Genomic DNA, 24,203 nt, shown 5'->3' on the forward strand with positions numbered 1-24,203 from the left:
AAGAGCCATCCGGCTGCCGCTGTGACGGGGAGGGCTCTCCTCACGGCGGATCCCCTCTGCTCGGCTCGCTCTTGCACCGGACCGGTCTCGACCACCCCTTATCCGCTCCTCTCTGCAGCTTCTGTGGGCCCGATCTGTTTTCCGTGCAGCAGAAGAGAGGAGGAGACGGGGGAGATCGCTGTGCGGCTGTTTGGTCCTCGAGAGGAGGAGCCAGTGGTCTCGATTCTACGCTGCAAAGAGAGAAGGCGCCGCACAGAGAGGGTAAGATACCGTTTACGTAATAGAAATTATTGTGTGTTTTATCTGCTGCCTCGGCAGACTTTCGCATTCAGACGAATTTATTGTTGGTTTTTTTTTGCGCGTGACCGTATGGGATAGCTGCATGGAGGTGGAGGTGAATGCGAATTCGTAGCCTATTAAACATGCCACTCCCTGCAACAGCATGATGCCCTGAACAATCCCCTCCTGATATGATGAAAATAACGTGTGGAAATGTGCAAATAACTTTGGAATATCTGGAGGCTGCACGAGGCTGACGTTTAATAGTTCGCTATAATAACTCGTTTATTTTCCAGTTGTACTCTGATATATCCAGCCTATAGGCCTGTGGTTTATATAGATATTTGATTGAACAATATTTCACAAGCTTTAGAGTTCAAACATATGGATCAGTGAGTTGTAATGCCCTAAGAAGAAATGTAGCTCTGTTATGAACTTCTACAATAACACGATGTGCTATCAAACCTAATCCCTTATATTGTGGTTATTCAATATCACAAAGCAGACTGGGCTTTCAGAGGTCACTAGACTGCGTGTTGAGCGCCACATGGTACAGAAACGGAATATTTTGGTGAGGGATGCCGCGGAGGTGTGTGTGTGTGTGCGCGCGCGTGTGTGTGTGTGTATGAGTGTGTGTGCGTGTGCGTGCGTGTGTACGCGCGCGTGCAAGCAGGCTGGCTGAGGTCACTCTAATGCCTCTGAAACCCGCATTGCTGATGTGGGCATCTGTCCAGTGGAGGGATATTTAATAGGGTGTATCATCAGGTTTCCCTCCACTGAGGTAGAACTCAACATCATGGCTGAAGACTGACCTTTTTTTTTTTTTTTAACACATTGTAACAGCTTGTTAACAGGTGTCACATCATCGAAAAACGCCTCCAAAGTGAGGAGATAAGAAGGTTGTGAGAATAAGGTTCATGCAAAGGACAACATTCAGAAAAAAATAAAAAATAAATGTGGCCCGTGGTTTCCCTGTTCGGTATTTCAAAGGAGGGGAAACCGTTTCAGGGCAGAATCCAGATTGTGTAATAATCCCATCTGTCACCAAGAGGCAGAGTGCCATACTATATGATCTATCCTGTATATGCAATTATTTGTCATCATAGTTAAGAATAACCTCAAAATGGTAGATTTATTGGATTTGCTGTACATTTTACCCATATAGCTTCAGGAATAGGGTAAAGGTTTGATTTGATAAAATAAGCTCCCATTTAAATTTCAATGTAAAGATTTTTAATTATGTATGATTTAATATGATTTTCTCCTGACAAAAAGGCACAACCCTGTACAGGTCGAATGAAACACTAATAAGTAAACAATCCCCTTTAGTCTTTTAGTTATTTAAATTTCTCTAATGTGGTACATGGGTACACCTCTGGGAGAATAATCAGTACAGACTGCTTCATTATGAACAGGCAGTGGTGGGAGAACTGAGCAGCTCCTTTACTTAAGTACTTGTAAAGCAATGTAAAAAAATAAATAATCCATTACAAGCGAAAGTCCTCTGTGAAAAAAGTAAAAGTACATAAATATTAGCAGCAAATGTAGCCTAAAGTACAACTTATTAAAGTAAAAATAAGTGTTTAGTCCCTCTGACTGATATTATTAAATGACCTTAGATCTTTAATACTGTAGCATCAGTGTGTAAGCAGCATGTTACTATTGTAGCGGCTGCAGGTGGAGCTAGTTTGAAGTATTTTATATCCAGTTTTACAAGGACAGCAGATAAATGTGAGGGGTCGTCAGGTGAGTACTGGAGGTTCTGATCCACAAATCTTATTATTTATTTTTTTTTTCCCGTTTTTGGACTTTTTCTCTAATCTTTGATTTTTAGTGTGATATTAGATCATTTGAACATTTATTGAAATGAAACCATGAGAGAGGTGACCCCGACTACACACTGATTTTTTTTTAAAGATGTCAGCAGACATAAAGGTTGAAAACCACTGGTTTAATCTTTAAGTGTGTTACAGGCCTATTTTAACAAGCTTGTTATAATATCCATTGTGTCAAATCTTCATCCTATAGGTAACTAAAGCTGTCATGTAATTGTAAAGGAGTAATAGTACAATATTGCCCTCTGAAATGTGGTGGAGTGGAAGTATACGTAGCTTCAAATTGTAATACCCAAGTAAAGTACAAGAATGTCAGATTTGTACTTGAGTAAATGTACTCAGTTACTTTCCACCAATTTAAACAGTGCCTTCTTTCTTACTTTAGTACTCTAAATAGATACTCAAGCCATTCATTATTGCACTTCTACAGAGTTGGGTGACTCAAAGACCTAGATAAAGAAAAATTGGTCAAAATTGAAGGAGCAGTTCTCTTTTAGTCCAAAGTATAACTCAAGCCTCAAAAACACTGGCTTCACTTCCCACACTGCAACCAGACGCTTCATGTTTGACCTTTCCTGCCTGGTAAATGCCGTTCCAACTCCATGCCTCAGTTTGTAACACAGACTTTGTGTTCAAGGTCTGAAACTCTAACCTGAGATAACCCCTTATTGGTATCATTACAGAGTTTTTTTTCTCAGACTTTTTAAAGCTCCTCCAAAGCCACAGAACACCAGTTGTGAATGACACATGAACTGACCTCTATGTATAAAATCTGTTGCATGTCTCTTCGAAACTCACAAACTTTGTATATTTTCTGTGGAAACCGGCGTGAGTGTGTGCTGCTTCTGTGATCAGATTAAAGTTGGTGTGACTCAGCATGCTGAGTCATGTCAGAAAAGTAAGAGGACAAGACTCCAGCCAATGACTTTGTTGATTATGTAATGATGTCCGGTGACACAGTTGGCTGACGGATTGGTTTTCTTTTGCTTGTCAGAAATAAATAAAAAATGAGGGTTTGCCGCTGTAAATTAAGACTTGAGGCGAGTGGCTGAAGCTTTTGTTTTTGTGTGCCGGTGTTGTTGATTGTACATGTAGGGAGAGTCATTTCACTGTTTCGGTTACTTTGCTAAAAAAAAAAAAAAGTTGTGAGGAGCTCAAACTGATCACAAGGTGACATCTTGTTAATCATTTTAAAATGAGCAGCTCCACCACCTTTAGACTTAGTCTTCCCATCTGTCCACATACTGGTGAGATATTCACGATTTATAGCATCTTTTCTTATTACATTTTGAATGTAATAAGTAGTCCGCATAGGATTTCTCTCTCAAAACCAAAGTAGGTTGTTTTTCCTCTAAAAAATTCAGTTAAACTCTCCTGGGACTCAACATGATAGATTTTTACCGTCTCCAGTGGTGTAGCTCCTTCCCTCTCAGAAGGACACGGTGTTTCCCAAGGAGGTTCTGATTCACTTCATACTGCTGTGCAAATATAAAACACACCAAATGATAAATAGGCCCACAGTTTTATCACAGTTATTCAAAGCCGTTAAATTGTATATGTAGGTCCGACTTGATTTAGCTATTTGTTTTGTGGCACAGAATAAAAGTTCTTGGGCAGATTTTGTATTTGTCCTTTAATTCTCTGTAATCCTTCAATACGCCAAAAGAATTTGAATTGCTTTGTTCATTCTTTGTGGCTGAGAGTTCTCTAGTAAGTGACGTATGAAGCAGTGTAAAGAGGGCAGGTCAAGACTTTAGACGTGTGTGTCTGTGGCCAAAGAAGTATTTTACAATACTCTACACAAACATGTTTCTACTTCGATCTTCGTGAGGACACTCATTAATGCATAATCAAGTACCTAACCCCTTTTCCTGACCTTAACCACCCCAATCAAATGCCTGGCCTACACTAAGTCTGACCTTAACCCTAAAACCAAGACTTAACCCTCAAACAGCTCTTTGAAGGTGCATGGCAAAGTGAGGAACAGCCAAAATGTCCTCACTTTTGAATCCAATTATGTCTGAAGTGGTCCTCACAGAGATAGCATACACAAACACACACAGAAAAGAAAACCATTAATCTGTAAAGGGAAGATGTGCTTTGTCTTTCTGAGCAGCATCTGTGGCAATCCTTCGTGTTGTTAACTGTCTCCCCTGAGCTTTGTGAAGGAGGACATTAAAGACAGCAGGACTCTTCTTTACCCGTGTTCTCTTTCTTCCTACTGTCTCATCGATAAATAAGTTTAGCGAGAGGTCATAATGTCAGCTTAACTGAATAATTTCAAAGATATCCATATGCATCAGATAAGAGTACATTTCAGTATTATTTCAGCTGTTAGCTGGGATGCTTTGCTTAGGTTTGAAATCAGGAAGACACCACAAAGCAGAGATACCACTGGCAACATTTTATCTTTCTATAGTGGCGCTTGTTTGTGCAACAAAAATACTCCTATCTATTAATTGCTTTTGAAATATCCAATGCAATTAACTTTTTAACAATAGTAACCCAGGTTTTTCCCTCAAAATCAAAGGTCATATGTTATGTGTATACTGTATTGAATTATGACTTGTATTGAAGATATCACATTCAAGTGCTTGTTCCATTACTTTGAAACTATATGATTCTTAATCTGAGGAGAAAACTTTTCCAACAAAAACACTCATAATAACCTGTTTTGTGCCCATTTTGACACACATTTTCCAGATATTTAGTAGCCTCTATGACAAACTTAACAACAAAATCTTTGTCCGCAAACACGTGGTGACTATTTTCGGTGGCTCAGAGAGGTTAAGCGGTTAAACGGATCACTCTTATCTTTCTGATGTGGATGTTTTCGGTAGTTTTCAATTACAACAAATAGGCAGACGTAAACAGCAGCATTCATTAAGTTCGTATCGTAGCCACTGATGGTAGAAAACAAAATAGCCTCTCATCATCCAGAAGCCACTTTTGCCATTTCATCTCCGTATCCACATAATTTAAGCGTGTATGTGCATGATAATGTGGATGGATGTGTGCTTATGGATGGGTGTGTGTGTGTGCATCAGTGCTTCTGCAGTTTTTGATGGATGGATGATCAGATTCAAGATCATGATGATGATCTGTAACAATTCAAGGATGCACAACACAGATTGAGAGCAGGAACTGAAGTGAAAGAACACAAAGAAGAAAAAAACAAGTACATTTTTTTTAAAAAAAGTGCAGCTGGGTACCTGAAGGAGCTCAGTATCAACTCCTGAATCTTGTCAAATGTGGCAGCTAAATATGACCGAGCACCAACTCTCTTTGGTCCTTCGGTGGCAAAAAAAACAGCAAAGTTTGCCAACACTAAATCCAATGATTTTGTAATGCGACATAGAGCAGAGTTTAGTCTTTGATTAATTAAGCATATTTCCTCTGTAAAAAGGGTCTTCAGTGAAACATTAGAGTGAAAACAAATTGTTCTAACATCAGACAATACTTCAAGTCCCTCATTGTTTATTTGTGTGTCGATGGTTTCCAAATAATTCTATCATTTAGATTTGAAGATATGTTTCCTGTTAATATAATGTTCTGTGCAATCTGATTTGATATGAACAATCTGTACAAAGTCTCTATCCGCTTATCTTCACTTCATTCCCTCACAGTGGCAATTTATCAAAATCATTTGGCGGTGAATTGTGTTGTCTAATTGCTTTGATTATCTGTCTTTTAGAGTAGAGCGGCAAACCCCGCCTGGAAACCACTGAGCTATAATTTAAAAACACTCACTTCTCTGTGTGTCTTTTGCTGCATGTATCAGTGTGTGTTTGCATGTGTGCATTTATATATGTGAGTGTATATGCATGCATACACCATGGGTACAGACTTTTCAGGGTATACAAAATGAACTCTTTTGAAGGTGTTATGTGTTTGCCTTTGATGTCTTCATTCATGGGAATTTCTATACTATAAATAAACAGCTCAGTGATGTGTTCGTCAAAGCTATAAGGTCAGCCCCCACAGAATGCGGATGCTAAGCAAATTAAGGTGGATGCACGATTGAGATCCATTGAAATACAGCATTACTACCAGAAACTAGATATCGAAAAACTGAAGAGATGCTATTCTTTTTAAATTACAAATGACTTGAAACTCACAATTCCTCCTCTGCTTTGTTTTCATTGTAAGCCAATAAAGGTTTCCATGAGAGATTTGAGTCTGAATTCAATCACTGCTGAAGAGCAGTTTTCACTCACTATATGTTGGGAAAAGTAAAGACTTGTTAGTGGAACAAGAACTTTTAAACTGCTGAAATAGCAAGTATCGCCACATTTAACTCTAATTTTTTCTCTGCATCATCTCTGTGGAACAAAAAAACGCATACTTTGTCATTTCTTCTTATTGAATGCTTACCTTTTTTTTTTTTTTTTTTCTAACCGTGTCCCTATGCTGCTGTAACGAATAAATGTCCCTACTGTGGGATTAATAAAGTCTTATCTTATTTCATCTTATCTTATCTTAACATCCTACTGCATCTCTTCTTTCACTTTGCTTATTGTGTGCAATGTTTTATCCATTTACCTATTTTCTTGGCTAATACATTTTTAAGAGATTTCCAAGAAGGTCATTTCTTGGAAGTACATTAACACAAAAACAGCTGTTTGCAATGTGCCTTGTGCTCCAGTACATTGTTATTTCATGGCTTATCGTCCACACTGTGTTATTGCAAAAACATAGAGATGCAGTATTTCCAGCAGAACTACAGTGGAAAGAAAAACTTGCATTTAAAATATCAACACTAATCGTCAGTTTATGTTGCCAAGTTCTCAAAGGGTAAGACTTTCTTTTCTTTACTCTTAAATTACGATACATAATGATGGCCGCTGGAAGAAGGGCTTGCTGTTTATGTTGATTTCAACACACACAGGGCTGAAATATAAATACAATCCTAACTCTCAGTCTCAAAGCAAGACAGCAGGTTGGGCGCTGCAGTGTTACATAAATCCAGATTCTTTGTGCATCCTTGTTTAAGGAATGACGATCCAGTTTACTCTCACTCTGGTCATTGAAATTGCTTTGAGAAGTAGAAAAAAATATATCTATACAAGTCATAGATTTGACTGTTTCTGTGCAGACTTACACAACACGACACTGTATGTTGAAATAGATTATCATCTGTAATCGTATCATATTTCATGCCATATCCAATGGCCCGATTTGACGTAGCGTCATGGCGACTGGCTACTCGAATTGGTCTGGGCTGTCGTGAATCACCTCATGCTCTCTTTGCTCTCTGGGCCTGATTATGAAAGCTCGCCTCTGCCTAATGGAGGCAGAAGGAGTTGTCTGTGCTATCTATCACCTCCTCTCCTCTGCCTTCCCCTCCATCTCCCCCAATCCTCTCAAACCAGTCACAACTCTCTCATCCATCTGCTCTTTGTGTCTCATGGCTGTGACCTTATTGCTCATGTCTGAGGCTATTTGCTGCAGGAGGTCACGGTGTTTTCCCTGTGTTTTCCATGTGAATTGTATTTCATATAACAGACTCTCAGGGGATTTTAAATAGAGTTTTTGGAGTAAAATACCACTGTTTTTATTCCCCCCAGTAGCTGTTTTTACGGCAGTATTAAAGGTCAAATTTTAAAATTACTTCCTGGTGATGTGTCTGCTTTGGTCTCCAGTAAATGTCATTCGGTGTCAGGCCTGGTCAGGACTCAACCTGCATGCAAAAAAAAACCTAGAAGAGAACGAATGCCCTATTTAATACATGTTGTATTTATGAGTAGTAGTTTTGCTATAATAAAATATTGAAAGGTTGCTAATGACGATGGCGACAGAACAAATGAAAATGCTGTTTTTGTTTTGTTTAATCGGGCTCAGAATATACAGCCAGAGGGAGAAGTTCATAAATAACATTCATATTAATGTAAACTGGGTTCAGAGGGAGAGGAGTCCCTTGAACCAAAGTTCAAAAGAGAAACTTGATTTCAAGTAATCGGTTGAAGTTGTCTGATTCTGTGCTCTCCTCAGTTGAAACCCTGAATACATACATTTTATATATCTTCAATATGTTTTGTCACGTAGTGTCAGGCGTTAGGGCGCAGTGTCCTCAGATTTCCAAACAGATCGAGTCAGATCAACCACTTGCTCTTCTCCAGCTCGTCCCAACTATGGTCACTTCTGGCAAGATGGCAATGGCCAAAATGAACTGAACTTGAGACTTCAGAATGGCAGTTCACAAAGCAGTGGGTGTTGTCACTTTTGGTTGCCGGTTGATCACATCATGGAAAATCTGTGTATACGTATGTGTAAAATATGGTAATTAAATTGATGTTTGGTGTAATTAATGTATTTTAATGTTTGACCCGTCAAACCTTGAAAAACTATTATGTGTAACGTTTGTTTTTATTTAGGCTACAAATTGTTTGAAATCATTTGAACGGCAAATGTTTTTGCAGCTTTACCAGAATAATGTCATTCTGATTCTGGTTCTATGATGTAGTCATGATGTGCTTTTGTTTCCATGCAGGGTAGAAGGCTTTTAACAGTGGAGGGGACGCCTAAAATGATGAAGACCAGTCGACCAGCTCGGGACTAATTCACACTGAGCGAACTGCAGTTGTGGAAGAAGAGGAGGGAAAGAAGACTGAAGAGAGACAAAGTAAACCACATGATCCGGCCTCGGAAAAGCTCCAAATTAGTGATGTTCCCCTCAGGCAGGGATTACCTCCTCCCCACCGTCTCCCTCTTCATCACTCCCACTCTTCCTCCCTCGTACAGCAGAATAGCCGTCCAAGACTCAGCTGTGAGAGCTCGCTGAGCTCACCCACCCACGCACCCAAGGTCCAAACACACACACACACACACACACACACACACACACACACACACACACACACACACACACACACACACACACACACACACACACACACACACACACACACACACACACACACACACACACACACACACGCACACTCTCAACGCCTTTGCATCCTGCTCATGGTCATTGGCCTGTCCTCCTCAGCTGCTGCTCCTGCTCTAGTTCTAGACCATGAAGAGGCCCAAGCAGCAGACGGGGCCCCTGAGCTTCCTAAACTTCTTCAGCCGGAAGCCCAAATCAGAGCCCAGGCCCGAGAGGCCTGTGGAAGCCTGGCCCAGGGAGGAGGTGGCCATTACGCTAACCCCGAGCGAGCATCCAGAGCAGGTGAGACTGAGGCCTCCCTTGCTGTTTGTCTGCTATTAAAGTGAGCAAAAGCAACAAAGAAATGCCATATTATATTGTTGTATGTCTTATTTTTGGGTTAGTGTGAGTTTGGACTAAGCATTTAAATTTGATTTTGGTATTTATGTGTTCCAATTTGAACTTAGTTTGCAGTACATCGGTGATCATTATCTCTCTATAAGCAGGGCCAGAAGACGTCTCACAGATAGCTGTGTAAAAAAAAAAACATGAAGAGAAGCTGTAGATCATTAATTTGGGATCTGTCTCTGCTTGCTTTCTACCCCTACCACTGTCGGAGCCCAAATCCATTAGACTGTTTATTTAATTCATTGGTAATTTCTAGAAATGATGTTGCCAAGAAACCAAATAAAGTACCTCAAATGCAATCCACCTATGTACACACTCACTAATGACAAGCCACGAGGACTCTTCTTCCTCTCACTGCCTCTGAGCATCCTGTACAAGAACATTTTTAATGCACATGGTTGGATTTGGTAAATCAACATTTTGTGTACTTGTTCTCAGGACCTCAACTTCACATCGGAAGAGGCTGGAGAATCAACGGTTTCTGGAGCAGAAAGAGGAGAAGGAGTAGGTCCGCTGGCAGCGGCTGAGGTGGGCGAGAGCGGTGCGGCCACAGCAGAGTGCGTAGGTGGGGTCAGCAGCGGCTCCACCGGCGTCCTGTCCCTCTCCTCCTCCAGCCAGGAGCAGCTATTGGACGAGCACCTGGAGGAGTGCCCGCTGTGCCTGCTCAGCCAACCGCGATGCCACTTCCCACGACTCACCTCCTGCTCCCACAGGGCGTGTTCCGACTGCCTCCGCCAGTACCTGCGCATTGAGATATCAGAGAGTCGGGTGGGCATCGCATGCCCGCAGTGCCCGGAGACGCTTGCGCCACTCGATGTTCGCGCCATTCTGGATGACCGGGCACTGCTGGAGAGGTTTGAGGAGTACCAGCTGAGGCGGTTTCTGGCTTCTGATCCAGATACACGCTGGTGCCCTGCGCCTGACTGCAGGTGAGAACTGAGCTCCGTCTAACACCCTTTAGATTTAAGCACAAACAATTTCCCCTGAACAGTTTCATAGTTACCCTAGAAAATCTTTTTAATTTCAAATTCAATAACAATAATGAAGATCCTATTTGGTATATAACTAGAGAGAAGAAGATTTAATACAAGAAAAATCTGTTTTATTGACATCTTGAGTCACACAGTAGCAAATCACTGCACTGTAATTACCTTGAAAAAGAAAAGTTACAGCCCTATAATATGACAGCGCTCTTCAAAGCCCTGTCATTCCACCACCGGCTTTATGTTGGAAAACCACAAGACTGAAAGGTTTTCCTCTGACAGAATGATTGACTTTAGCATTGAAAAGAGGAACTGGCAGCGTGTGAAAGCTCTGTTTGAGCTTTTACATCCATCACCGGGTTTGATGCTATTAAAGTTTGGTGCAACCAATATATTTTGCAGATCCTGGAACAGAACAGACCAACAATCCTTTGTATATTTTTAATAACTCTTTAAGAATTCAAACCCAAATCTAGAACCACACAGGGAAACACCTACAACATGTTGCTTTGGGAGTTATAATAAGCATCACCTTTAATCAGTTTAAACCATTATCTGTGATTTATCGGATCATTTTACTGTTACCTTCGCTCCCTCAAGATAACTGTCAAAAGTGTGAATTACATTATGTTGCAAAGAGATGTTTAAAGCTCAGCTACAATGTGATCTCATTACAAAATCGATCCTTGGACATCATCATAAATCACGCGGGGAGAAATTCAGTTTTTCACTGACAGCAGCCGGAATCTGCCTCAATGCAAGGTGTCCCGAATTAACTGTTATCTGTTGCCCTTACACTGATCAATTGCTGTATAATGTTCATGGTTAGGTAACAGGATACGGCTGCTGATGGGAAATCATAACGTGTGTGTGCATGTTGCGTGTTCAGCGGATATTTGTGGTCAAAAGTACGTATGCACCAGAGTTCAGGACTCAGAGGAAGACTGTCTCCCCGACCGTCAGCGCCCGCAGCCCGGTCATGATGAATGAGTGGAGCACAAATCAATACACCTATCTGTATCATGCTGTGGTGACTTAGATATAATATAGAGAAATAAAAGATCCGATTTTTATAGTACTAAAATAAACTCAATGTGTTTTGAGTTTTAAACAGTTTAAAAGTGGTGTTTTTAAGTTGCTAGTAGTTCCCACATAAAGAGCCTGTGAAGTATTGATTCATTATATAAACTGGTCATTCTGTGCATTCCCATGTTCCCAGTTTACAGACATTCCTCCAGGTCTTAGTGACAGAAGCTTAGCAGGAGATTATGTTGGTTCTCAGAAAGTGTGACAAAATGTGTTTTTTTTGGCTGCGAGTCCACACACACTCGAATCTACGGCATGTGCGCACACATTTTGTAATGTTTTCGCTGCAAATGTGATGCCACTGTAGGTGGTTCTGAATAGAAACTGTGCCTGTGTTAATGTCAAGTATCACTATTTTTGGATAAATCTCTGCTTGAAATAACTAGTAAATCAGGTACATAAGACACATAGGTAAGGCACGTAAGATAAACAAGGTAACCTGTGGGTCTTGCTCGTAAACAAAGTCGTTTGTCTCTCTGTTGTCAGATTAGAGGGGTCTGTGGCCGACCATGTTATTACCTCTCAAACATTTACACTCACACGTCATGATTGTCCACCACTCTGAGCTTGGTCTCTCGCTCTTCCTCGTCATTTGTTACATTGTGACCCTTTTCATGTGAACGACTAAATGCAGCTCGAGGTATGCCTTCCCGGAGAGACCGACTGAAAATGTGTGCCATGATCCGATTTTAAAATGATCTCACACTCGTTCCTCCCTTTCAATTCAAGCTGGACTTTCCTCTTTGCCAGAAGAACAATAGATACTTTTGATTTCCAGAACTCTGTACGGTCTAGTTCTGAGGGTATAACCCAGCCCTTAGGCCAAACAAATGTTAAAAGCCTATTCTTTACTCGTAAACATTAACAAAGGTAATGGTGGGGCAACAGCTATACAACAAATGCAACATCAGAGAATTACACAGTTTTACAAAGTCGCAATTTGATAATAAAAAGAATCCCAAAATACTTCGAAATACTAAAAGTCCAAATGTAAAGTCAAAGCTTGAAGCCTTCAGTGCACATGCAGTGAGAGGGCACGTTAAAAAAAAAGGGACACCTTTTAACAGAATCTTTTAACTGTGTAACGGTTAAGAAAACATGAGACAAATTATTGTTCAAAGTAGATTACTTATTAGATGTCTTAAACTTTACAATCTTTATAAATAAACATATACAATATATAAAGATGTGCTTTCCAAAAGGCTTTGGTAAAACTTTGATCTACAATCTCTCACATGGGCAAGGAAACTGATTTGAATGATGCCAGCTGACTCTGGCACTTTTTTTTTATACAACTTTACATGACAAAGTGTGGAGCAGTGTTTAAGATCTAAATAATCCATTTATTGCTGGTTTTCTCTGATAAAGATCCTCACTGATACCTGCGAATGTTTTATGCATGAGCACCGGCTTTGTTGTTCAGCCAACAGTGTTTGACTTGAGAATTAGACACAGACATTTCAAATCTGCTCTGACACCAAAGTGGAATCAAGGCAGCAGTGTAATTATCCTCTTATGTGTGTGTGTGGCCCTCAGCCTGTTTGATTCATCTACCTTTCTGACAAACCTGTAAACCACACAAGGCTGGAGATGCCGGTTTTCCCAGCATAGATGGATGCTGGAGTCCCAGGAGTCACTCACGCTTATTTTCACTTGGATCTGACCATTAATCACGCGATCTTTTGAACATTAGAATTTATGTTAATAACCCATCTGAGGAGTGCAATTAGGTCCACAGGCGTCGAGCTTCTTGTTATCATCATAATGCCTGTTCAGGGTCTCAGGATGGAAATGTTTCTGGTTCAGGTGTTGAATTCTGGAAAGCAGTAGCACCGATAATGGTCTCTCTTTGAATTGTGATTCACTGAGCCACACAGTCAACAAATGTACTGCTTGTGAGCAAAATCAACATTTTACTTTTCAGCGTGCCTGACCAGGCTGGACAGCAAAACAATACGAGGAGATTAAGCCGTGGATGTGACCGCTTTTTATACATATTCCAGTCAGCCAACCAAAGCTGTCATATTTAAATGAAACCGCAGCTACTGAGTCTCAGCACTTCTGAAACCAACACGTTAAGGCAACAAGGTGTTGTGAGTAGGGAGGACATTGTTTACTGTAACTGGGGAACCTGGATTTAAAAACGGTATTATATTACTTTTAATCGTTCTATCATTTGAATCTGCAGTTTCTCTCTCTCTCCTCAGCTATGCAGTGATAGCTTATGGCTGTGCAGAGTGTCCCAAGCTGAGCTGTGGCCGCGAGGGATGCGACACAGAGTTCTGCTACCACTGTCGGCAGCTGTGGCACCCCAACCAGACCTGTGACCAGGCCCGGCGGCAGCGAGCCCGCCACACCTCAGGCGGTAACGATGCCTCCACGCTGTACGTCTTCAATGAAGAACCTGGAGGAGGTAAAACGGGAAACAACTGTCACCTGTGTAGCATTCTCCTCCAGAACTTTTTAGATACTGTGTCATATTTTTCCTTTATTTCCATCTAATTTTCCAGAGACGGTAATTTAAAGGAATATTTTGGCAGATTTACTTCCCTCTTAATTCACTTCATAAGACTTAGATAAGAAGATCGACAACACTATCACAGCTGTTCATTAGATACAAGGCTTTAGCTTAGCACGTAGACTGGAACCAAGATGTAACATATTTGCTCTCTCCAGCAGTAAACTATCAACATGTGACATTTTTCTGGAGGGGGGGGGGGTTATGCGCTGGACTATTTCTTTTCTCTAGCGATTGCCAATAAACCAGAAGGACGTATGTCCCCAAAAATTCAACTACTCCGTGAAGTCCATAAATAAATATTGCACAATGTACGGTGTCTTGCATATTTACTCTGTTGCAGATGCGGAGGAGATCAAAGCGTGCCCTCGCTGTGGTGCCTACATAATGAAGACCAATGATGGCAGCTGTAACCGTATGAACTGCACTGTGTGTGCCTGTCAGTTCTGCTGGCTGTGTATGCAGGAGATCACCGACGTGCACTACCTCAGGTATCCTGTTAGCACTCAGCTCACAAGCATGGTAACACACACACATGCAAATGTCCACATCTGATGCTTATTTCAAAGCTGTTTTGAACCTCAACAACAGAGTCAAGTGCCTTTGTAGGCAAACATGCTGAAAAGGAGCTGGTTTTAATTTCTTAGGTGCCAGCATGTACTTTCTTCCTCTGTTTTCATCTAACAGATATTTTTTCATTATTTAAACCAAGTGATTTATTAGAAAAATAAATGACAGTGATTGATGATACATCAATAGTCGCGACCCTTTAATGAACTGTCTTGGTTTTTGGGGTCTATTAAATAAAAGTACAAACCACAGGATAAAGAGCAGTGGAATTTGATCCTCACAGTACCATGAGGTGAAAAAAATGGTTCATGGCACAAATCCAGCTCTATAAAACACTTCTATTCATTCTAAAAGCACTAAAGTTCATAATTAGCCTCACTAAAATTAGTAAGCCTGCATATTGCATCTGTAAAGCGATACCCAGTCAGAGATAAAAAAAAACAAAAAAAAAAAAAAAACTGGGCCAGTCAGCAAGGCAGGTACATGTATCATCGTCTAGAAGCTGCCTTGGTTTTAACAGTTTGTCTGGTCCTCCATTGATTTTTCCAGTCCTGGAAGAGAGTCACTGCAGACTTGTCATCAGTTACTCAGCTCTATCTGCCTCCATGTTTCCATGTGGCAGAATATGAAACTGGAGCTCAGAGGACAGCGAGACGTAGATTGGCTAAATTTGAAGAGAGTCTAATCTTTCTGCTGAACAAGGTCCATTTTAGACTTACTGTACATGAAAGGTGCAGGTAGTGTATGCGTGTTTTTGTTTATCCTTTTCCATGAGCTGCAATGGCTTCCATTACAGTCTCCCCTCCTTGTCCCCTATGCCCTCCCCCTGCTCCCATGTCTGTCTTTCACACTGCAAATTACAGTGAACGTCCTGTAGAAGGACAAAGCTTTTAGCATCTCACAGCAAATCTGCCAGTTCAGTAAAACAGAGCACAGCCCTAATACCTTACCATAATTCTCCCCACTCAGCTTTTCAAAAAGACGAAGTGATATTTGCTGCTGCAACATAAATGCATACAGATACACGTATAAATGCCCGCAGGCGCTATTTGTGTTTTTTATATCATCACTTCTACTCCTGCATGTTAATTGCTACTTTATTAAGACCAAACAGCATGAGTCAGTTGTTCTGCTCCTCCAGACAGTTAGAATTACACCACATCACCAAAGGCTGATAGCAGATTTAAGTAGCATTTAAGGCCACATTTATTTTGTGCCCAACGTCATATTAGGTAACAGAGTGTCGACTGCTCATAAACAAACTCAAATAGGCTGGCTTTCCCATTTCTGTAACAGCAATATGTAAGATAAATGATTATGTGAGCAGAAACTGCAAAAGGCGGCAATTCAGGCAGAGAAGACCGAACCAAAATGATAAATGCAGATCAGATCGTTCAGTTAGGGTAATGATGTAATGAGAAGAATGAAGCAGCTCGTTAATGTTGTCATGTTGTTGTCAGTACTCATTTATTGCACTTGTTTCTCAAAAAAGAATCATTCAAAAGTGTTTTATGTTTGTGCCAGATTCAATTGAGTGTGTGAGCAAATGATTGTGAGTGTATATGTGTGAGTGTACTAATACTGTTATGATAAAAAAAAAAAAAAAAAAAAAAAAAAACACAGTACAATTGATTTTGATACGAATTGTATTTGTTTTGGTCATAAACTATTGTATGAAACCACTTATTACAGTATTTATTTGAGCTGATAATGGCACCAAATGAAAAGTCAATAGATCATCAAATGTCTGTACAAAATTGAATGGCGATCTGATTATTTAAATATTGAAAGTAAAAGAAATGATCAGCCAATCTGACCTTGTTCTGTTAAGTGAATTGACTATGCCACCCTCAGGTCGACATTATAATGTACTCTTCGTCCTTCAGCTATCAGTCTGCTAAACACTGACAGTGACATTCTTGGTTACTTGTATGAACTATAACCTTTTTGTATCTACTGCTGCTTTTTTCCCCCTTGTATCGACATATCTATCTTGATATGTTGTTCTGTTGCCTCTGACATTTTGCCAGTGAGTTTTCTTGAGATAAATAGATTTGTCTGAATATGAATTTCTTTCTGTACTAAAGTGGTGAACCAACCGACTGACTGACGGACTGACATTGCCATCCATAAAACCACGTTGCTGCCGTGACTACTACATTGTTTTGTGCTTTGTTATAGTTTGAACTGATCACCTGTGTTGTGTCTCCTGTGTGTCTCAGTCCCTCAGGATGTACGTTCTGGGGGAAGAAGCCATGGTCTCAAACCCGCAAGGTACTGTGGCAAGTGGGCATGTTGCTTGGAGCGCCTGTGGTCATCTCCCTTATAGCGGGCCTTGCCATCCCAGTCATCATTGTGGGCATACCAATCTACATGGGCCGCAAGGTCAGTAACAGTAGCAACGGTCGGGAAATCCTGAGTCACATCATGCAGCTTGTGGTGACAGGGTTGAGTTTGAACATTACATTAAGTGAGACATTTTGCTCCAATATTGTCATGTACTGTTCATAATAAACAAATCTGACTGAACAGGCCTTTAAATGGCGTGTACATGTTTGCTAACCTTAGTATGAATGGTTCTAGCTTTCTACTTCACATATTTTTTTAAGCATATTCTGTTAATTTGTATGTATTCAGTGGATTTAAACTAAACTTTTAAACAAATAATCATGCACTTAATGCATGTCGGGTGAATTAGAAACCAATAACACACTTTAGGCAGATTAAACTGCAACTAAAATGCCTTTACGTATGAATAGTTCTGTCTGTCTTTGTGTTGGAGCTCTTTGATAGCTTGTACAGGTTTCACAGGCAGTTTCCAAACAAATTAAATCTCCATCATGTAATTTGTTTTATTTATGGCCTTCCAGGTCCATGGTCGTTGCAAGAAAAACAATATCTCAGGAAGTAAGCACTACTTGACTGTGGCAAGTGGGGTGATGATGTCAGTGTTTGTGTCGCCGGTCATAGCAGCTGTCACTGTGGGTAAGGAACATGATATTATCTGACCTGCACATGAGAGTGATCAAAGGGACAAAGTGAGCTTGTTTCTACTGAATTAGTACTGTACATAATTATTGAAACTGCAATTTTTTATAAAAGGAGATAGAATCGCTGTAAAATGCTGAAACATAACATTTTAAGACGGACACCAAGACCTCCCTGGCTAAATATGCTAATCTGGCATATCTCTTTCCTTTGAAATAATATTATGTAGTTTTATCAACATTTTCTAAGGCAGTGTTCAAAGAGGCACTTTTAAAAAGTCTTTACAGATAAAGATGATCCATTTGGGCCTGACCAGAAAACGGACACCTACTGTAGCTGTGGAGTGTGTGGAATAATCCCTTCCATGTTAATAAGTGAGGAGACACTCTTCTTCTTTTCAGACATTACACACAATTTTGAACCTAAAATTAAAGGAATAGTCTGGCATTTTCTTAAATGCACTAATTTGCTTTCTTGAAGAGAGTTAGATGACCGTAAATAACGGTAGCATTTGAATGCATCACCTGCAAACATATATACAGCTTTCATTATTTTACTCACAAATCAACATGTTTTCCTGCCTCCTGTTTCACACACATAATCAACACATCAATGACTTCTGTCTTTCTGCTAAATAGACAAAGTGTGAAACTCCATTAAGTGTGGAAAGTGTCCCGTGTTTCACGCTCGATTTTTGGAACATTTTGAGTATGTACATCATCCGGGTACTTGTGTGTGTGAGTGAGTGTTAGTACATAAGTACGGGATGTGGAACACAGCCAATGTTTTAATTAATGCGCTAACAGGTGCTAATAGGCAGATTTTGTTGCCTTCGACAGAGCCCGGCTAAGTGTTTCCTCCTGTTTCCTAGCTGCTGGTGGTAACTCCATATTTACTGTCCAGACATGAAAGTAGCATTGAAAGTGAAAGGGTGTATTTCACAGCATTGCAAACTATTCCTTTAATTTCATGAATTACACACCTATAAATATGCATCAAAGTGTGTAAGCGTTTAGTGTTCAGCCATACCCACAAGCTCGGTTTCTTCATGCAAACATACCTTTTTTTCTTATTACCAAACACACTTTGCAAAGTTAGCATTTTGATGCCTCATCCCGCTGTAGGTAACATTCATGGCCCGTGACAGAAATCCTTAAGGCTTTAGTAGCTTCTCAGCTCACATTGACAGATCCTCCCTTTGCACACACAAACTCACACACACTGTACTGTTCACCCTCACTTACTACCCCTGTGTATAACCCTGCTTCCATTCCTGCCTGTATGCAGGTTGTCACTTTAGCTTCAATTTCTTCTTTCTGCCACTTGTTTTATCATACTTCCTTCGTTTTGTGCTTTTACAATTTTTTTATTTTCCTCTCCTATTTCAGTAGTAGCTCTCGCTTTTGTTCTTTGCTCTTTTAAAGACAGACAGACAGACATATGCACGTATTATCGCATTCACTCCTCTTTCTGTGTGAACCGTTTGGCTGGCAGGCTCATCCTCTTGCCCCGGTTTCACCCTGTTGCAGAGTCAATAGCGTCCCAGTGTTCTCGCTGTGTTAATGATGTCCCTTTGTTTGGTTGGCACTCTGCTTTGTGTTCCCAAATTCCTATCTCAGTCACAGGTTGCATAATCACACAGCACATGGAGGCTGCTCATCATCGAGGTTGGGGGGTTTGTTCAAAGTACTTTGGTGAAGGTTATGAAGGAGAGCAGGGAAAATCCTCTTCTTTCTGGATGTAGTTATGCACTGCTCCGTTCGCATATTGACTTATTATGACGATGCAGTCCATCACAGTGGAAGCAACATTTATTGTTTTTGATAGAACAGAACAGAGATTGATCAAATAACAGTATAGAGTACATATAGTAGATATTACAAAACAGATATGCAGTCAGTTTAAATTCTTTAAAATAAATAAGTAAAACTGATAAATAAAACAAAATCAATTGCTTCCTTTACGCAATTACAGTTTATTAAAAAGCTTGCAAGGATACAGATCCCTTTCTCAGTACTTTATGATGGAACAAAAAGACGATTTCCAGGTGAATAACCATGTTCCCATTTTTTATTTAGAATAACAACTACATAAATAGGGAAGTTAAGATGCCAAGAAAAGATTTAGGGATCAATGTCCTCTTGCATCTTGACTGTGTCAAGTGAAGCAGAAGGAGCTCCCTCTTGTGTCTGTTTGGGGTTACTGTGTTAACAATATATTTATGACAATAATGTACCTAAAAAGCCTTTAAAGGGGCACTCCACCAATTTAACATGTAAATTATAAAAATCCATGAGCACAAAAGTGAATTTACAAGTCAGTTGGAATACTGATCAGCATGTGCAATCAGCCGTGTGATGTGAACATTTATCAAACAGAGAGGGTCTACCAAAAGGTTGTGTCCAGTTGCATTGTGGGAAATGCAGGATTTGGTGTCTTCTGTGCCTTACCCATTTTGGCACCAAAACTCCATTACTTTATTTCAGTCCAATACTTCATTGAAAAACACATTATGCGTATGAAGTGCTCATTCTTTTCTGTTTTCTTTCAGGTGTGGGTGTGCCGCTAATGCTGACTTATGTCTATGGGGTTGTCCCCATGTCGCTCTGTAGGAACGGTTGGTGTCGACCGCAGAGTGAACCTCCTGAAACACATAAAATCCAACTGGAAGACTTGGCCAGCTGTAAGTATAGGATTTAATCACTGTAGTTTATGTAGGATATCATCAAACCTGAAGATAGTTTACTTGACTACTTGCTTGTGATTTTTTCCCAAAATTTCGACCCGATCTGATGAAGTTTCAACTTCTCTTATAGATCTTCTATTCTCTCATGTAGTCAGTGATCACTGGACGGGTCAGAACAACCCACCGCTCAGCGACAACAGTGTTCAGGAAGTCAGAGTCAGCGTACAGGAGGTGGGCGTCCTCCCGAGTACGAGTACGGCGCCCCCAGAGCTAGATAGATATGTGGGGTTAGATGAAGCCACAAAACGCCATGGATACACTCAGCAGGACAGCCATTCTGACTGTGAGGTGGTTATTGTGCCTGACAGCAAGCCTGAAGACACACAAGCGCTTTCTTTGAGGTAAATGTTTCATCTTCTGTTTTTAAAATAGTTTTTAGCAAGGAATTTTCTTAATTTAAATTCTGCAAACAAATGATATCCTATATTTACACATGAAGTCCCGCTCTTACAAAGTGATTTACAATGAGTTTGTAACTCATTGACACTCTGCATTGTCTGATATTGAATATCTTGAAGCTATACAATACTTTTTAGGCACTGAAAGTAAAGTGAGGATGCCTTTAAAAATGATGCCAAGAATAGTATTTATTTATCCATTAAAGGTACCCTGTGGAGTTCTCTTGTAAACAAAAATTATATTTACATCCAGTGTTGCTCAAATTAATTTTGTGTATCCTTTCGTTTTAAAAAAAAACGTTTTGAAATGAACTTCCTTTTACACAAAACACTTGAAAAAAAGTTTTTTTTCTCAAAATGTTCTTAGAAGTGGATCCCATGCTGTTTACCACCTGCCAAGTGGGGTAGTACGCACAGAAGAACTATTTCATAGTGCTATTAGAGGTCAGGAACTCCTCAGGGTACCTTTAAGTTCATGAAAACTGCAGTGAATGCTCAATTTGGTGTATCAGTATATGCCTTTAAGACAGCACCAGTTACTCTATCTAAATTTATATAATCTTTTAAGGTACTTCACAGGATGTTCTAGAAGTTCCTCTGTGGATTTAGTCGCATTTGAGTCTGTAAATATAATTCCAGACTGACTCCATGATGTTGAGATCAGGGCTTCATGAGGGCCATGTCATCTGTTGCCAGACGTCTTCTTGTTCTTGTAGCTGAACATAGTTCTGTATGACACTGATTGCATGTTTGAGGTCATTGTTTCATGCTGTAGGATGAATTTGTATCTAATCTGATCCCTGATTGTATTTTGTGATGGGTATTTTCCACTGTACTGCACATTGATACGATTATGTGTGTCTATTGTGACAACAGGGAAGGAACCAATATTGAGGTTCGTGTGGAAATTGAGACCCAGCCCCGCGGCGCCCGCCAGTCCAGCCTAAGTAGCATTCTTTCTAGCCGTAGCTTGTCGGTGGAGTCACTGGGACACTCGCATTCCCAGTCCCAAGACTACCCGTGTGCCTCAGAACTAGAAGAAAGACCAGAGGGGGAAGGAGGAGGAGAGGAGCAGGAGGGAAGAGAGAAACCAGGCGGGGAAGCGCGAAGAGACGAAGGGACAGTTTTCCCAGTCTTTGAAACAGACGGTGTATGAGGTCCTTCAGGGCAGGTTTTGGTTGAGGATTTATTCAGGTTTTTAATGGAAACAGACAAATCCACAAGCTGACATGTCGTCGGATTGACCTGAGAATCGTTGGCCAAGGCCACCTCCTCCTTCTGAGATGGGCCCTCCCACCAGATGCCTTCTAGCTCCACCCTCTTGGGAAGATGTGGGTTTAGAGAGAGCAAATGAAAAGGATGATGCTGTGTGTGTGTGTGAGTGTGTGTATGAGACAAATAGCATGAGACAAAGACAAAAACTGGAGGGTTGTGGACTGTAAAGCAGACAGGAGAGCATGTTAGCTGACAGTCTGTTTTTTCTATGTTATCCTTTCTGAAAGAAACTAACTTTCTCTCCCTCTACTATGAATCTACTGTATTTCCTGAAGTCTTCTCTTCATTTGGCTGTTCTCTTTTAGTGACCTCACCTCCGTTCCCCCTCACCCTTTACGAATAAAGAGACCACCACAAGCATGATTTGTTTCATGGGGGACTAAGAATCTAGGAACTGTCCTGTCAATGAGTTAAAGGTTTCCCAAGCCATGCTGCAAGACAATAGGATATTTTCTATCTGAAGGAGTATGCCCACAACTTTAAACTGCAGTGTTCCACCTGAATTGGGCAATTTGAAACAGATGATGCATGCTGCACTGTTTGATTTGTGAAAGAAGCCCAGAAGAAAATGACATCTGAAAGTTTTTATGCCTGTAACTGTGGTTCTCTATTTGAGTCAAAGGTGCTCTGTGACGATGTGGTAGTGATTGTTTGAACTGACTAGAGGGCTTATAAAACATTATGATTTATAACTTAATCACAGATCTGCAGTCTTCCATGGAAGCAGCTGGGAAAAGTGTCATTTTTGCATTGTTTTAGTGCAGCATCTGGCCTTCAAGAGGCGGTTTCTTTTTAAACTGAAAACGTTTCTTTAGTTTGTAAAAATGCTCACTTTAATGCAAGACAACATGGCAGCAACACCACAGTCTGTTTCTGAGGAGTTTTAACTTTTAAAAAGCTGCATGATTCTACTACTCGCTGTGTATCCGGAATAACACAACAACACACAGATTACACACTCACCTGTCCACATGCACAGCAGTCAGTGTAGCTACAGTAGTGTGTGCTGCCGAGAGCATTAAATATAAACTAAAGACTCTCTCAAATGACCACAGAGCACCAAAGTTACAGCAGCAGCATGCCACCGCAGGTTAAAGTGTAATAACCCCTTCTAGATGATTTGTGAGAGATACATGAGTATGCACTGCTTAGCTTCCTGAGTGTGAAATACCTGAGTGTGAGATGGACATGACATGATAACCCGTGCTGGGTTGTGAAGAGAAATTAAATAAAGATTTCACCATGAAGGAAAAAGACATAATGCACGTTTTCTATGTGTCAGAAATGATTTTTCTTTACACACAGGAGACGTGATGAGAATGAAACAAAGGAAACTGAACGGGTGGGTGTTGCAAGTATATCTCAAAATCTTTGGCAAATGGTTCCTAACTGTCTTGGAGTGTGACCTTTGACCTGAACCGGGTCTTCTTGTGATCCCTTGTAACTGACTGCATATCGGATGCATGTATGGAAGCTGCTGGTAGATCTCAAACACAAAATAATAATTTAATTTTGAGTTGATGATGAATTTTAACCTTTTTCTGTTAGAGGCTGGTAGACATTCACATTTTAAAAGTTAATTTCCTACCCTCACAGTTGTAACAAGTTCACCTATGTTAACCTTGTCTTTTTCAACCCCATGTGATGGTTGCAAGGTGCCCCACTCCTTCTACAATTTCGAATTATTGATGACTGACGATTTAAATATTAATTTCTTTTAAGGTATTTTGTCCAAAAAAAAAAAAAAATCACTGCTATGAGATGATGTCCCCAAGTATTACAATTTCTCAGTGCAGTGAGTGAAGACAGCATTATTGCAAGAACAAGCTATAGCCAATAGAGGGCGCCAACAAGCAACAAATAAAATGCATGCATTTGGTTGGATTTCTTTATGCAGTTGATACTTGAATAATTTGTGGCAAAAAATTCAGATTTTTTTTTTTTTTTTTTTATCAGCATCAAACATGTTCCACGTCCCGACCTGGGAAAAATTGTAATAACGATGAAAAAGGCCACAACTAGATTATATTTTGAAATCTATAATTAATCATTAGAACAGAAGCATGTTGGTTCTGGTCCTGACCATAATATTAAACATGTTAAAGGGACAATATAGGCTTCTTTAATCAAAATAGGAAAACAAACGAAAAAAAACTTTGCGAAGGTGCACCATCACAGGTCAATATGGCACAGAAAATCCTGTGAGAAAAAAAAGTGCAAATGTAAGCTCATTAGGCATAAAGTCATTA

General features: G+C 40.3%; 1 protein-coding gene across 1 annotated transcript; it reads left to right on the forward strand.

Annotated features, from left to right (window-relative positions):
- LOC138637186 (E3 ubiquitin-protein ligase RNF19B) lies at positions 1 to 23,215 on the forward strand. Its single transcript, XM_069725694.1, has 11 exons — positions 1 to 261; positions 8,605 to 8,918; positions 9,106 to 9,285; positions 9,829 to 10,319; positions 13,667 to 13,872; positions 14,321 to 14,468; positions 16,770 to 16,932; positions 17,418 to 17,532; positions 20,087 to 20,218; positions 20,352 to 20,622; positions 21,556 to 23,215. The coding sequence occupies exons 3-11, from the start codon at positions 9,133 to 9,135 to the stop codon at positions 21,833 to 21,835; spliced, it is 1,959 nt and encodes a 652-aa protein (XP_069581795.1). The 5' UTR covers positions 1 to 261; positions 8,605 to 8,918; positions 9,106 to 9,132; the 3' UTR covers positions 21,836 to 23,215.
- The last annotated feature ends 988 nt before the right edge of the window (positions 23,216 to 24,203 follow it).

The sequence above is a fragment of the Brachyistius frenatus genome, unplaced genomic scaffold (assembly GCF_029030835.1).
Source record: "Brachyistius frenatus isolate BFR_SWC_R1_liver_20210118 unplaced genomic scaffold, ASM2903083v1 Contig_438, whole genome shotgun sequence".
NCBI classification, from domain to species: domain Eukaryota; kingdom Metazoa; phylum Chordata; class Actinopteri; family Embiotocidae; genus Brachyistius; species Brachyistius frenatus.

Coding starts and splice junctions, on each gene's coding strand:
- LOC138637186 (XM_069725694.1), top strand. CDS start 9,133: ATGAAGAGGCCCAAGCAGCAGACGGGGCCCCTGAGCTTCCTAAACTTC. Junction 14,469..16,769: donor ACCGACGTGCACTACCTCAG/GTATCCTGTTAG, acceptor TGTGTGTCTCAG/TCCCTCAGGATGTACGTTCT. Junction 17,533..20,086: donor CATAGCAGCTGTCACTGTGG/GTAAGGAACATG, acceptor GTTTTCTTTCAG/GTGTGGGTGTGCCGCTAATG.